General features: G+C 42.0%; 1 protein-coding gene across 1 annotated transcript; it reads left to right on the top strand.

The window, feature by feature from the left end:
- The first annotated feature begins 732 nt into the window (after positions 1 to 732).
- Positions 733 to 15,199, top strand: LOC126260237 (myogenesis-regulating glycosidase-like). The gene is made up of 6 exons (XM_049957545.1): positions 733 to 802; positions 3,948 to 4,064; positions 8,014 to 8,984; positions 11,277 to 11,711; positions 11,918 to 12,074; positions 14,782 to 15,199. Exons 2-6 carry the CDS (start codon positions 3,950 to 3,952, stop codon positions 14,976 to 14,978), a joined length of 1,875 nt encoding a protein of 624 aa, XP_049813502.1. The 5' UTR covers positions 733 to 802; positions 3,948 to 3,949; the 3' UTR covers positions 14,979 to 15,199.
- The last annotated feature ends 1,132 nt before the right edge of the window (positions 15,200 to 16,331 follow it).

Raw genomic sequence — 16,331 nt, 5'->3', positions numbered from 1 at the left:
ATGTCTTGCAGTTCATGATCATCGTATGTCCTATTTTTGAGTGCATTAAGCAACGAAAACTTACCTGATTCGTAATGCATTCGCTATCGACTGTGGCACAGAGACCACAAAATAGGCCCAACTGGAAAGCTATTCTTCAGCTGTCTTCTATACCCTACGCTTTACATTTTCTTCCGAGACTATCTTTTCCGCTTGACGACTTATGTATGCACTATTTCTACATGTATTAAGAGCTTATGCCGACTGTTTGTGAAGTTATTGTTAAAAAATGTTCCCTAACATGTTTAGACCCATCTAAATAACTTTACAGAACAAAATTCAGTTACCGACAATGATGGACACTTCAAAACATCAAAAACTGAGACATCTGAGTATTGTGTCGATATGAATACTGTTGAAAACTTCACAGTATAGGTAGTGAACAATTTTAAGCAGCAAATACTGTTTCAACGGCACTGTAAAAATAGAAATGATTCTTATGTACTGTTAAATTGAATTTTGTTCTGCTGGAATAAAACTCATTTCTCTAGCGACAGATAAAGCAGTTCGTGCTTTATATCGCCTGATCCAGATGATATCTCGAGTGTAACAATTATGATCAGCTTCGATTACTTTGACGTGAATAATGAGCTTATCATACTATTAACAGATAATAACTGCATCGTTGACGTCCTACTCGTATATCTCAGTAATTATTAAAAGAAGTTAATAGATTAGTTTTACCTATATATACGCCGCTAAGGCACCACAAAAGTCACGTCAGCTGCTCTGCATTGCACGGCGACCGAGAGAGTGCTTAGAGGTGAGCCATTACCTGTTATGTGTGACACGTACGTTAATTAGTGTAGTTCGCAACTGCTTAAGCTTTTCTGTTATGGCATAGTGAGCATCTACTGTGGCCAGTAACTGTGAAAATGACGACTGTTCTTTAGTTTTTTATCTATAACGATGTAGGAAACGAAAAAAATCATAATATTAAACGCGATGGATACTAATAAAGCAGTGGATCACAAGGAAAACTTATTGGAGAAATGGAAGACGGTGGCTACTGCTAGATGTAACTTCTTTCCTCTCTCGTATTTCAAATTATTATAGTGGGTTGTATCGAGTATCGACAATGGTAGTATAGAAGCAGTGAATGCAAATCCCAAAACTAGGCTTATAAGTGTTGACTACGCGCAGAGAGTAGTACACACACAGCATGCCATTTAATTTGGGTGGAAGTTAAGTGTTAAAGGTGAAACAAACATGGTCACCGAATGCTTTTTATAGATCCCCTGCCTCACCACCACTAGAAGCGAAACACATAAGGGATCACTCGGAGAATATTTCGGGGAAATTTTATGTTGTGTTTTACTATTGGGTTGTGATTTCAGATTACCACGTATAGAATGACTGACTCGAGTGGGTAATAGGGACAGGGAATCATGTGAAACTTTTCTATATGCTTTATCCGAGAATTACGTTGACCGGTTAATGAGAGGACCGACTCATGAAGGCAAGGTGTAAGGTCTCCTAGCCACCAGCAGGACCCAACTTTTCGACTGAGTAAGCACACAGCAGGCAATCAGTGATCAAAAGGTCCTTACAGTATCATTAAATATGGCTACAAATAGGAAGATAGTGAATGGTATGACGATATTTATCCTTAGCATGAGCGACAAGTAGCAGATATGAGATAATCTGAGCGGTCAACACGAAAATGTCACCTTCAGCATTGACAATGTTGCGTATCAATGGAGAAAGTTGAAGAGTATTGCACAATATGCTTTAGACAGGTATGTGCTGAGCAAAATTATGACGGATTGAAAAGACCCGCGGTGGTTTGACTTCTGCTACGAAAGCAAAGAGAGCTTCACTGCAAATTTAAACAGTGACAGAAAAAGGAGTAGTGAGAGCCGTACGTAAAGCGTTCAATGTACTCTAAAGTGAAGCGGTATCAACCGAGTTGGCAGAAAACCGTAAGTTTTGGTCTTTTGTTAAATCAGCAAATGGATCGAAGACACCTGTACAGACACTCTGAGGCGTCTAAACGGAGGATGAGACACAGTTCGATTGTACACAGATTGTTCCTCGTTTAGCATCAGTGTACCGTAGGCCAATGGAGGATTGAACCGTCCCTAATGATTACGGTCTGTTACATAGTTTTGGAACATGTTTTAGGCTCGCTTATTATGACATTTTTAGTGAAAGTAAGTGAAGACCTTTGCCTGTGGTTAGCAGGGAAACGTCATTTCAGACAGAGATCAAAGTAGAAAACGTGTCTTCCCAATCTGTTGAATTAGCTCCGTTCAGTAACTGTGTAGAATCCTGCACCAAATACGATCCCAGCTGTTCTAGGGTCGATGCTCATTCTCAAGCAACGCTGACCTGCTCACTGGAAGCGTCTTCCCATAAGTAAAGCCGGCCGTGGTGGTCTCGCGGTTCTAGGCGCGCAGTCCGGAACCGTGGGACTGCTACTGTCGCACGTTCGAATCCTGCCTCGGGCATGGATGTGTGGGATGTCCTTAGGTTAGTTAGGTTTAAGTAGTTCTAAGTTCTAGGGGACTGATAACCACAGCAGTTGAGTCCCATAGTGCTCAGAGCCATTTTGAACCAAAAGTAAAAAAGAGCGTACGCGCCGACATCGTGCTCTTTGCGAGTAACAGCATTAAGTTGCCGTTACCTAAACAGTTAGAATACGATTGTGTCATCACCGGAAAAGTAAACCTTGTGAGACGCTGGATGTCGGTCATTGAGAAGCAGTGAGAAACAGTGAATATCTGAAATAACTTCGTAATATATATATATATATATATATATATATATATATATATATATATATATATATGTGTGTGTGTGTGTGTGTGTGTGTGTGTGTGTGTATACAAAAAGTGTCGATTATTCATGAAATGATCGTTTCAATGACGAGATCCCACATTAAAAAAATTGTTTGGGACCGTTAGAATCAGAAGAAATTGCTGGAACATTGTAGGTAAAAGCTATCTTCCTGGAAAAGAGATGTCCTCGATGCTGTTTCTTACTGGTAGTTATGAAGGCCAAAATAAATCAAGACAATATAAGTAGGTTTACTTATCTCTATTATTGCATAATCGTTCGTTATAAAATTTTTAGGAGAAGCAATCAATCCAGTTTATATGCTGAATGTTAGATTACTCCATTCGTGCATCAAGTCTTAAATGCAGAATCCCAAGAGATTATGTACAGTTAGTTACTTTGAAGTAGGCAATTATAAAACAATATAGGTCATGAACGATGTCTAATTTCACAGCTCCCAAAAACCTGTAAACATTAGACAGGCCACTGAAATCATTGTTCGTCATCAGTTAACAGCATCTGACCTTTTTTTTCTGAAATTGGAGGGTTAACATCTTATTTATGAAATTATGAAATAAAAAAAATCCTGTAGTAATTAGCAAATGCTATTAGCCATATTCGAGTAACAAATCCCATACAGTAGTCAACTGATTACTGAAGAATTTGATGAGAAATACCTTTCTCGATTACTGGTTATTTCGAGGAATCCTGATAGTTTTGCAGGTTTTAGCACATAATGTGTTCTCATTAAAGTTTATTTTCTTCTTGATGCGTGTCTTGGTGAAGTGTTCCAAAGTATTGCAAAAATTAAAGACAGTATACTGTTTCTACTACTATTATTATATAGCACTGCTAATTTGTAAGGTATTTAATAGGTCTATATAAATGAATTACCCTAAAATTACACAAGAATTTATTTTGGAAAAGAACTAAAGAGGTTAATCCACGCTCCTGACGATACGAATTGCCGCCATTTATGATAAAAGTAATCCTGTGTTATGGTGTGTGCTTCATCGCCGGATGCCATGTGCTGAAGGCCTGCAGCACCAGCTAAGTTATTTTGTGCGCGTCACTTAAAGTGTCGAGCGTCTACAAGTCGACTGATTTTCTCGCTCGCCTGTCTGTCGCAGCCATGTGGACGCCCACGACGCTGCTGCTGCTGGGTGCCCTGGTGGCGTCTGCCTCAGCCGGGCTCAGCACCCGCTACGACCAGACCAGCGGCCGCATCCTGCTGCTGTCCGACAGGGGTGAGTGTGGGCAGAGGGCACTGCGTGCGGGGGCTGTCCAGAGCGGGCAGCCTGCTGGCTCTGCGCTGCTGCAGGCTGCCACAGTTTCTACACTACACCTTCATTTCACCCTGTCCGTGTCTGAAACCCACCACTACACTAACTGACCAAAAGCATACTGACACGTGTTAGCCTACATTAATATAGAGTGTATTCACCCTTGACCCTTTTGATGGTTTAAACTCTGATGAGGATACTTTCAGTTAGGTGTCTGAATGTCTGTCGAGGATGATAGCCCATTCTTCCTCTAATCAGAGAAAGTACTAATGTTAGACCCTGCTCTCTGGTGCAGAGTCGACATTCTAAGTCATGTCAAAGGTCAGGTCAGGACTCCTGGCAGGCCAATCCATTTCAGAAATGGTATTATCTACAAACCATTCCCTCGCAAATGCTGCTTTACGATAGGGAGCATTCTCATGCTGATAAAAGCAATCACCATCTCCAAAATGATCCTCTACTGTACACTGTACACAATTCTGTAAAAATTGTTCATATCCTTTGCAATAAGCATTCTACACCTTCGCCATGAAAAACACCCCATAGCTTAACAATACCGCCTTCGTACTTTACTACTGACACTACAGAAGATAGCATGTAATGTTCTATTCACATATGTAAAACCCAAATCCTTCCATCAAGTTGCTGCAGGGTACAGCATGGTCGATCACTCCAAATCACTAACAGCTTCCAGGGGCAATAAAAATTTAACTGTAAATATTTTGCATACTTACTGACTGAATTTAGAAATTAGATTGGTATCATAATTAACTCATTAAGACATATACTCTTACGTTAAAAGGTTAATACAATAAGACAGGTACTACATTTAGGAAGCACATGTTTTTCTTGAGGCACTGTGACGGATGCCATGCAAATATACAAATTTCATTCATCCAGTATTTTAAAATGAAAGCACTTATCGACTTGCAACACACTTTGCACATAATTTAGCCTTTACCAAAACTTTTTTTCGCTAGACTCTCTTCTCCCCCCGTCCCCATACACACAGACATAAAGTGATGAATAAAAAATAGTTTATCTCTTACTACATTTTCACTGGCCACATAGTAAAACTTCAGTATGAGACATGTCGTTTTAATATATTACTTCTTTACTACCAATCGTGTTCACAACACAGTTTGTATACAGTACGTATATATACCATTGAATGTACCTGCAAAATTACTTCATTGTAGAGCTTATAGTTCAGGAGATAAAATGTCATAGACCGTTAGCTGTGCGAAAACCTAGCTTCCGATTAAAATGGGACAAAGTAAAACTTCAACAGGCATGTTGTTTTAATTTATTTTATCTTTGTCACCTAATCTATTCCCAGCACGATTTGCAGACTGTATTCGCATACGTCACTGAATATACTGGCAAAAACTGCATCATCATATGACATATAGTTCAGGAGACGTGACGTCGAAAACATTGAGGTGCATAAATAAATTTGATTTTTGCTTAAAAAGCGGCGCCTATTATCCAGACTATATTCCTCCAGTGTTTCACAAATGACAACTGTTAAGGACTTGCCACAAGTTTCAAGCATAATTTCAAAACTTTTCCATGCTTATTCTCACTTACGTGCTTACTCTCAAAAACTTATCACATTAACTCATTTGTGTGGTAATCTGAGGTTTGGATCTGTTTTATACACAGGAGTTCCACTATTCCAGTAATCGCGGTTTACTGGTTCTTTCCGGCTCTCTGTGCGTGGTCGTTGGGCTAGCTGGACTGCTGGCAGCACTTTCGAACTCACCAGTAATTCATCCCTCTGACGCGATTTTCTTACAGTCGCCCACTGTAGCACGGTTCTGATTCCTAGACACGGACAGTTGTACTGCTGAAAGATGACGTCGCCGTTGGGGAAGGCATCAGGCATGAAGGGAAGCTGGTGCTTCGCAACTGTGAGAGTATCTTAGATCACGATTTGTGAGTTCATGTGCAGATTACCACACTTATAGATTCTTAAAATCAGACACCAATCTACGAGAAAGAAAAATGTATGAAATACAATGACTTTATGTTATTATGTTGGACATTCAAACTTCTGCCGTTAGCCAATAGGAATGCAGGAAGTTCAGTTGATGCCAAAGTACTGCTCTTTGAGCAAAAGGTACAAAGGTGCAAACTGAAGTGACTCAAATCTTATGCACTTAACTGTGCATTCAATTTGTATTCGACACTGTCTACATATACATCACTAACATCTGCTGTAATGGGTAACGGTTATGTACTAGACACCAAGGAACCATCATTGAAATTCATATCCATGATTTGGAATGGTTGCTTGACCGTGACCGGTACATGGTAAATGAATACACATTGCAGCGCCTGCTGGTGGTTTCACGATGCCGTTCTTCAAAATATATGTATTTAAAAAACCAGATGATAATTCGCTAGACGACCTTCTAAGACATAGTCTTTATTCCTTCCATGCTATGCAAGTAAGAACCAAATGTAGCTCACATTCAAAGAAGTAGTCTTGACGGCAACTGAGAGTTTTACACAATACTTCTCGGGACACGTTCGCAAAAACAGGGATAATCTCATGCAAGATTTAAAAGAACGCAAAATACCGAAGCCTAGCGACAGTTTACAGATGACCGAAACTTTACACGGAGTTCAGAGTCAGATCGTTTAATAGTTTCCACAGCAAAACTAGCTCTCGAAACCTGGAAGAAACTCCAAAGAGGTTCTGCTCCTGTGTAAACTGTGCCAGTAACAAAAAACAATCAACACTCTCAGGGCACGATTTCAAAGATAATATTATCGTTGTCAACGCCACCAAACGAGACTTACTAAAAGTTCGGAAATTCATTCACCAAAGAAAGTTCAGTAACCAGAATTAAGAAAAGGCGGCAACATAAATATTTCCGAACTAGATCCTCTCGAAGTAGTGAAGCAATGTAACTCAATTAGGGAAGTTTTCCTGTCCAGATTCTAAACCAATTACATTCCTTTTGGAGTATGCTAATGAGACAGCAGGAATATACAGCCAGTCGTTCAGCGAAAGATTCCTACCTAAGGACTGAAAAGTAGCACAGGTCACACCAGTACACAAGAAAGTAAACAGAACTTACTGGAGTTGTTCTCCAACAATAGGGCTACTGCTGCTAAAACAAAGAATATACCTAATTTACGCTAACATTAAATAAGATACGAAGTATAATTTAAATTCAGAATTCATCTGTAGACTATTCAAATTCATATTGTCTTATAAGTTACGATCTTAATATTAATAAGAATCGACTGAATCTTAAATTTCTTTTATATAGATGATATTTTTTCTTTGCCGAAAGTATCTGTATTTATATTAGGTATTTAATGCCTCTGAAATGTGGCTCGACGACCCTGAGAACTGTTAACTCCGTGGACAAGCATATATTTCCTCTCGCGAAATTACTTCGTTCGTCATCCCATTCTGAATTACCACGTTGTCCATGTGCATTACTCACGACATGCAATTACAAAGAGACAGTCTCTGTGCTCTTACTTACGTTACATCATATTATAGTGTTCGTTCATGAGTACCATTGTCGATAAGAAAGCATAGGGATAAATATCCTGCGTTGTCGAAATAACAGCTACACGCTGCTTGTTAGAGAGCGGAAATGGCTGGTCAAACACTAGTGTAAAAATGGTATAAAGGAAATCCAGCCTAGTTCATTGTAGTCGATTCACGTACCTGTTACAAGTAAGATGATAGTAGATTTATAAGTTTATGTGATGCAGAATACCAGATGATTTCCATGTTTGGATATTGAAGACTATGTACGGTCTGTGTGCTCTATTAAATTATTATAAAATTGTGTGCCAACGTATTTTACTATTTTACGATTGTTATTTCATGCACTACTGACTGTCATACATTCACTCACAGCAACTATGTGCTTGCACGTTGCAGGTGGAGACGAGGTAGAAGTGGGATACATCGAAGCCTCCGGCAACCAGCGGTCTGCAGTTCCACGCCACGAGACTCGTGGAAACGAGGAGTCCTTCGACTTTGGCGCCTCGAGAGTTCTCGTCCGGCACCAAGACAGGTCGGGCGAATGTCTCTGGATCCGGCACACCAAAGACAATCCGAGTGAGATAATCACAATGTGTCAGCGGCACCTGAGGAGCCACATCTACGGTGGTGTCGAATCGACCTACCGCACCTGGCCCATCGAGAACAACGTGTACAAGCACTACGCATACGTCGCCGAACATAGAGACCACGCCACCATCGCTACGCGCTACTGGGTCTTCTCCGACGGAAGACTCGTTCACGTTCACACGAACGTTCCTCTCTTCGTCGACCAAAACGGCAATCAGACGAGTAATAAACTGTGCTTCAGTGCCGAGAACGCGTCTCCCTACCCAGAGGACCGAAGCGACAACGTGCTGGAATACGAGCTGTGTACGTACGGTGATGCGAAGGAGGCGCACTTGGTCGGTATCCAGAAGTACCTGGGCAAGCCTACGGCGATTCCAGACGAACGCTTGGGTGTTCAGCCCTACTGGGAAGTGGAGCCACCCGAACAGAACGTGAGAGAGCGCGCCGCAGGCATAATCGAGCACGGGTTCGGCTACAGCCTTCTCGAAATAGTCAACTTCTGGGAGAGCTGCCGCGGAAGCTTCACCCCGGACACCACCAAGTTCCCCGACATGAAGGCGCTCGTGGACGACCTCCACGCACTGGGATTCCCTGTCGCGTTGTGGATACACCCATTTATAAACAGTGACTGCGAACCCTTCTTCTCTGAGGCACAGTCCAAAGGCTACTTTGTGCGCAATAACAATGGCAGCATCTCTACTCGCTGGTGGGGTGGATGGGCCGGCATTGTCGACTTCACCAATCCTGATGCGGTAGCTTGGTGGACTGATCGAGTTGCGGTGAGTACATTTGCTGCAAATTCATGTATCTATGGCTTAGAAATTAGTTACAGAGTACGACTCTATGTAAATTCTATAATACCAATCGCTTGGAGATATTCTGATTAAAGAAAAATACTCACTTCAGGTTATTCAAATAATTTTAGACATACATTCTGCAAAAAATATAGCTTACAAACGGATGTCTACTGAGACTATTTCCTTTACATGTGTCTAGGCAGCCCATAGAGATAGTTCATATGACGAGCAATTGGAATATTAGGCATTTAGCACACAGAGCAGAGATGTAGTAATTTCATCTGTAGCTCACCAGTCCATAACCTTAAGCACACACGAGCGTGATAATATAAAAGAACAAAGGTTAGATCATTTATGAATCGAGAATTGGTTAGTAAGCTTTTTATTTACTTACTTAGAACTATTTGCCGTCGATTCATTAAAATTAAAATGAATCCATATACGTATTACTGTATGCAGCGACCGGCATAGAAGAAATCAACAGGGAGCATCACATTCAATCTTATTTTGAAACTAACTGCTGCTGTTTGTCTATTAGTGTACTATAGTTTTCGGATTGGCTTATGCTTTTGCTTTTCGACATTCCAAATACAGCTATCGAATGACGTCATTAGGAAGACCTCGGTGAGTCGTTCACAGCACTGAGCGAACGAAGTATGTGGTGTACGAAGAAGAAATACTATAAGTGAGCACTTAAAGATTGCTTGTATGTGCTCTGTTAAAAGATACATATGCCTTATGGAAATAGATGATGATTTTTTTGTAATCGTCAGTCTTCCAACATGTTTGAAGCAGGAGTATAGTGTGCAGTTCAGCCAATGTCTACGTTTACAATACTTCCCTCTAATGCTTCCACTACTGCCATGAAAATCTCTCATTTTATTTATTTTGTTTACTTAAATGTCTGCTTCCACGGGATTAAATTGAGGAGCAAATCTCTATCGTCATGGAACGAGTTAATACATCAGAAAAGTAATAACAAATGTAACAAAATGTTCACGAACCTGTTCTACCATCCCGTCCCTTCTCCATCTTCCTGTTATCGTCTTCCACATGTTCCTTTCTTCGCTGATTCTGCAGACAACCTCCTCATTCTCTGTCTCAGCCTAATTTTCGACATTCTTTTAGAACACCACATCACAGACGCTCCGATTCTGTCGTTCTGCAGTTTTTCACATACTCTATGATTCAATGCCATACAATGCTGTTCACTGAAGTTACACTCTCACGATACTTTTCCCGAAATTGTGGCTATATTTGATACCAGTATAATCCTTTAGCTGAGGAGTACCCTCTTTTCCCGCAGCAGTCTGCTTTGTGTGATGACTTCCTTACTCAATCCATTTCGAAAGTAGTTGAAATCTTTTACTCCGCCTCCTTCGTGGTCGGAAATTTTGATGTTCAGTTTTTCTCTAATCTCTTCTGTTACTTCTCATTACTTTCATCTTTCTTCGGTTGACTATCAATCCACACTTTGTACTTGTTAAATTGTTTATTCCAGCAAACAGTTCCTACAGTTCCCTTTGACTTTCACTCAGAATAACGAACTCATCTTCAACTCTCATTACTGATGTTCTTTCACTCAGAATTCTAATCGAATAACGAATGAGATGGTCCTACAAGAAACAAGAGCGAAGAAACGACTCCCGAAAGTTCTAGACCAACGCAAAGCAAAACTCATCGATACTTAGACATGACACTTTCCTGGAAAACATTTTCCAGGAAAATCATTATGGAAGAAAATGAGGGGACGACCGCCAACATCAGAGTTCGTATTTAAACAATTTGGTCAGTGAGATTGGATGTTCTTCACACATGCAGATGAAGAGGAGTGCTAAAGAGAGGGGGTTGTGGCTGCAGAGACCAGGTTTTCGCGTTTTGAAACAATAAGAATATGAATCACGTTCTTGAAACTTACTTTTATTTCCGTCTGAGCATGTTCAATATATAGATTCAACAATAGGAGTACAAAACTACATCCATGTCTTACATCAATTTTAATCTCAGCACTTCGTCATGATCTTCCCCCCTGGCGGTCTCCCTCCAGATATCCAAATGGGAGACTAATCCAGATTGTGGATTCTGTTTTTATTTCCAGGGAGAACTCAACTTTTTTTTTTTTTTTTTTTCACACAGGCTGTGCCTCATATCGACAGAATAGCCTTGTTACTTCACGGCTGCATACCAACTCAGAATCAGACAGTGTTTCCAAGTCAGGATGCTTCACTTACTTTGCCTCACAGGTACGGAATTTTATTTGTGATCTCTTTGCAGGCGCTCCGCAACAAGACTGGGGTGGACTCCTTCAGGTTCGATTTCGGCGAGACCAGCTACCTGCCGCAGTCGCCACAGCTCACACCGCTCGAGAGGGCGCCCGTGGTCTACACCGACGCGTACGCCAAGGCAGTGGCCCAGTTCGGGCCCATGGCGAGGCTGCGCTCCGGCGTCGAGAGCCAGCGCCTGCCCAACTTCTTCCACATGGACGCGGTGGACACGGCGTGGAGCACGCAGAACGGCCTGAAGACGCTGCTGCCCAAGGTGCTGGAGATGAGCCTGCAGGGCTACCCCTTCGTGATGCCGGAGAAGGTGGGCGGCAGCACCAAGACGGGCGTCATCGCCACTCGCGAACTGTACATCCGCTGGTTGGAGGCCAGCGCCTTCATGCCCGCCGTCCACTTCGGCACCGTGCCCTGGGACTACGACAACGAGGTGCGTCCCGTGCTCGTGTGTCTGTAAAAGCCACTTCTAAAGTAAATATCGCTTCGCAGCGTTGATGCAATGCGTGACGTAAAAGGAATAGACAGATTAATCCAGTCTATATGTAGTAAGACGGTAAGGTATGCTGTACTGAAAACTTGTATGAGTTCAGTCTCAGCAGGGCGGCTCACGGCTGTGACTTGTGACTACTTTTACAGACGGTGGAGCTCGCACGCAACCTGACGGCTTTGCGCGCTCAGTACGGTCCGAAGATCGTCGAGCTGATGAAGCAGGCAGTGGAGGACGGCACTCCGGTCAACCGGCCCATCTGGTGGCTCGACCCGACAGACTCCACCGCTCTCAAGATCAGCGACGGTATGGCCAACATCTTTCTCTCACGGCTCCTATCTTTAGATTTATTCTGGACACGGTTTCGTATTTTATCATTCTATTTTCGAATCTCTCAGTTACGATTTCTCTGACAACTAGCCTTAGACGTATGCTTCCTCCATGTACTAACATGTTACTCAGGCAATGCCACACTTCAACAGATACCCCGCGACATTCTCATCACAGTGGTCTACAGTGAACACACAAGATATGTTAAACGGCCTCAGAGACGCCAATGTCTGTATCTGTGGCTGCACTGCTGTTGTTGAAGTCTCGGATCATTTCTCATTTTTATTGTCTCCAAAGGAATGTCTATATAAAGACTACCCAAGTACTGACGGCTTTGTTTGAGGAGACTTCCCAGCACAATTTCAAGCCTCCACAAAGATTGCATTACAACTCCACAGACCATCCATCACTCACATTGTCGTGAGGTGACAAGTTTCTCATGCAGACGTCGCATTTCGTGATACACTTAGAGATTACTCTTTACGTTCAGTTTCTTCAAGAGAGACTTTGCATTAAAAGCATGAAAGCGTGTATGAACAGCTACTTGGTGGCAGTCTTTTTTTACATTTACATTAACAACGTCCTCAAAAATTGTATATCAGCTAATTTTCGAGGAATTAATTTAGACAAATACACTAATCTAAGAACATGACCTTTCACACATGATAAAACAACAATACATGAAAGTGAAGACGACCTGCAGTTAGCAGTATGGCTGAACCGAGTACACTGCCTGACAAAAAAAGTGACGAACCCAGAAGACATGCTCGAATGTCAAATTAACTTCATAAACATACAAATCTTTGGTGAGTTCGTAAATGATTCTCTGTGATTTTTTAGTGTCCTTAAAACGCATGGTACGTTGCATGATTCGTGTGAAGAGTATCAGATGACGAGTGATCAATGTGAAAAACATGGAAGTATGTGTACTTGGGTGAGACACCTATCACATCACATGACTGAATATGAAAGAGGCCTCAATTTGGGTCTCTTTTTGTCGGCTTGTCGAATCATGCAATACCAGATTTTTGGAGCATTCAGATGTGGGTTTGGTCGAGTATTGCACTGTATGGGAACGTGAGGGCAGGCATAACTAATTGTGAGCATTCTGCTTCATCACACCTGGTCACCAGAAGGCAGGATCGCCGCCCTGTGTACAAAGCACATCACAACGCCTTCACATCTGCCCCTCCTGTTCGAAAACAAGTAAATCTCTGTCATCCTGCACCCAATGCTCGGAGACTATCAGCAGCCAGTGTAGGAAATTACCATACCATGCATAAGCTGCTGTCAAAACCAAATCACAGACAGCTGCCTTTGGAGTGGTGATACGACCGAGAAGCAGGGACCGCTGGTAAATCGTGACGCAATGTGCTCAGTGTTGACACACCACGGTTCAGCTCTGTCTCACATCACCTTCCTTCGTCGATATTGAGAGCGAAGTGGGGAGATGTCCCATTCTCCCAATATTTTTTGGAAAGGCACAGCAGTGTTACTCCTTGAGTCACGATGTGGGGAATCATCGTGTATGACTTCACGTTACTGTGGTAGTGTCAGTGTGAACCCTGATGGCACAGCCGTTTGTTACGGAAATCCTGCATCCTTACGTATTACCTCTCAAGGTAACATTTTTCAACAGGGCAAAGCACGTCCAGCGATGAAATGTGACCCTACGGGCTGCGTGCATGTTGCTGAACTACTGCTGTGGTCAGAAAGACATCTAGATTTGGTCTTGATAGAACATATCTGGAACGAGCTCCAAAGTCAAGTTTGTCCCAGTGTCAGTGCTCAGGATATGAAGGCCCAACAGACATGAGCAAAATTGGGTCAGGAGAGCAAAATCAGGGCATGCATTCAATCCATATGGGGTGCAACGTCATACTGATTAGTGGGCTCATAATGCGAGGTCCTTGTAAATTTGAGTGACTTTTGTAATCACTAAAATAACATTATGTATTTTCTTAATGCATAATGTTTCATTTCATTCTCTATTCACCTTCTGGATGTTTCAGTTTCTTTGTCAGGCAGTGTATGAATAAAATACAAACTTAAAATTTCATTGTATAAGAATGAATTTATGACCTTCTGGGTGCTACTTCTTTCCTTTGTTAGGCAGAGTGTGAACAGAATACACTTACAAAATTTCAGTACATAAGAATTAAGTTACGAGCTTCCATTGTAAATATTCAACACATTTGAAAATAGTAATTAACAAGAAATTAATGAAATAGGTGGCATATTTTAAATATGTATGGTGTGACACAAGCTACATTTCTGATAATTATATTGATGAAAATCTGCAGAAATTCAATACAACATTTGGAAAAATGAACAAAACATTTCAATACATAACGCCCAAAAATTAAATTTTATGACCTTGGCGATGCCATTAATGTTGTACTGAAGTGATAGTTGGATACAGAAGAAGAAAGGTGACAGCGAAGTACAAGCAGCAGAAATTAGACCCCTGAGGGGAGTGAGTATAGTGTAGCACAAGAATAGATGGTTCAAATGGCTCTGAGCACTATGGGACTTAACATCTATGGTCATGAGTCCCCTAGAACTTAGAACTACTTAAACCTAACTAACCTAAGGACATCACAAGAATAGACCTAACACGGTATGAATCTGTCAGATGACTGGGGTATGCCATGTGCTGACGCTTTGTTTCCCTCCCGTGCAGAGTACCTGCTGGGCGACGACCTGCTGGTGGCGCCGGTGACGTATCGCACGGCCACGAGGCGCGACATCTACCTGCCCAAGGGCTACTGGCGGGACGAGGTGGACCCCGAGCACCCCACCATACGGGGCCCCACCTGGCTCTACGCCTACCCTGCGCCGCTAAACACTCTGCCCTTCTTCACCAGGGTCAGCTCCTAGCTCTCACTGGCTGAAAGCGAACGCAGTTTTCACGAAGGCTGGCACGACCTTATATCAACGTATCGGCGACACTGTGTTAACAAGAACATGTAAGACAGCTTATGGAAATAAAAAAAATTAGTTTACGTGACTTGTTCCTTCTGTATTGTAGAAGATTTCTGTATTTGTTGTGTGTAAGACGTGGTGCATAGGAATTACTAATTCGCAACTGTATTAAAAAAATAATAAAAAAATTAAATTGAAAAGTAGAAAAGAAAGCCGTGTTTACATATTCTTGCAATTAATTGCACAAATGATCCATTGTACATTAAACTAATTAACTATCTGAACACAATACCATCGTAACCCAGTTCAAGCGTCCACTTCCTCCATGCTGGCGGTAGTTTGTATTGACTGGATGTTGTTCTTGCTGAGAATTGTTGTTCTGTGAACTACAATTCACCCACAAAAGTCGAGATAGAAATCATTTACAGCCAGATGACAATATACTTCCACGTTTGTGTAAGGTAGAGTGAAAAACAGAGCCAGAAACTGATATTTCTGCTGTGTTAGTGCAATATTTCTGCCTTTAGTAGCCATCATATTCACGTCCAATACTTTATTCAAAATGGTTCAAATGGCTCTTTGCACTATGGGACTTAACATCTGAGGTCATCAGTCCCCTAGACTTAGAACTACTTACACCTAACTAACCTAAGGACAGCACAAACATCCATGCCGACTGAAGCGCCTAGAATCGCTCGGCTACAATGGCCGGCAAGACTTTATTGTCAGAGCAGTTGATATTGCAGTATTAAGAAGTAGTGCTACATGCCAGTAGAAGATGGTGTGACCAGTACCTCTTTCGTGGGAAACACCACCCGAATCGTAATTCATCACCGTGATTGGCTGTTGTGTTCAGAGACAGCGCGCCAAAACGCTAGTCTTCTATCATTAGTATTATAAAAACTGTGCGTTAAATTTCCTTGATATTCAGATCTAGGCATCTCCAAATGGCAGCCTATCGCACACTTATGTCAAAATTCATAATAATAGGCAAAACTAAGAACTAAAGTTACACGAAAAGGCAGACAAAGCAATTCGGTTATTTTCGGGTCCCACTTAAACTGCGTGCCAGAGCGAAGTCGTTTGTGCCCCCTCACTCCAGAACGAGCACTCACGAGGTTCAGACGCGTTGGCTGGTGCGATCCAGCCCAGTCCAGGCCTCCATACCATCACCACCGAACAGATTCCCTTTTGAACGACACAATAATAAGCATCCATGGCGTAGGGAAACAACTGAGAGAATTTAAAAAAAGGCCACCTGGTCTGACTGGAATGACAGTTCTGTTTTTCAAACAACATTCTATGGCA

The sequence above is a fragment of the Schistocerca nitens genome, chromosome 5 (assembly GCF_023898315.1).
Source record: "Schistocerca nitens isolate TAMUIC-IGC-003100 chromosome 5, iqSchNite1.1, whole genome shotgun sequence".
Classification (NCBI taxonomy): domain Eukaryota; kingdom Metazoa; phylum Arthropoda; class Insecta; order Orthoptera; family Acrididae; genus Schistocerca; species Schistocerca nitens.
This window is presented reverse-complemented; position numbering and strand designations above follow the sequence as displayed.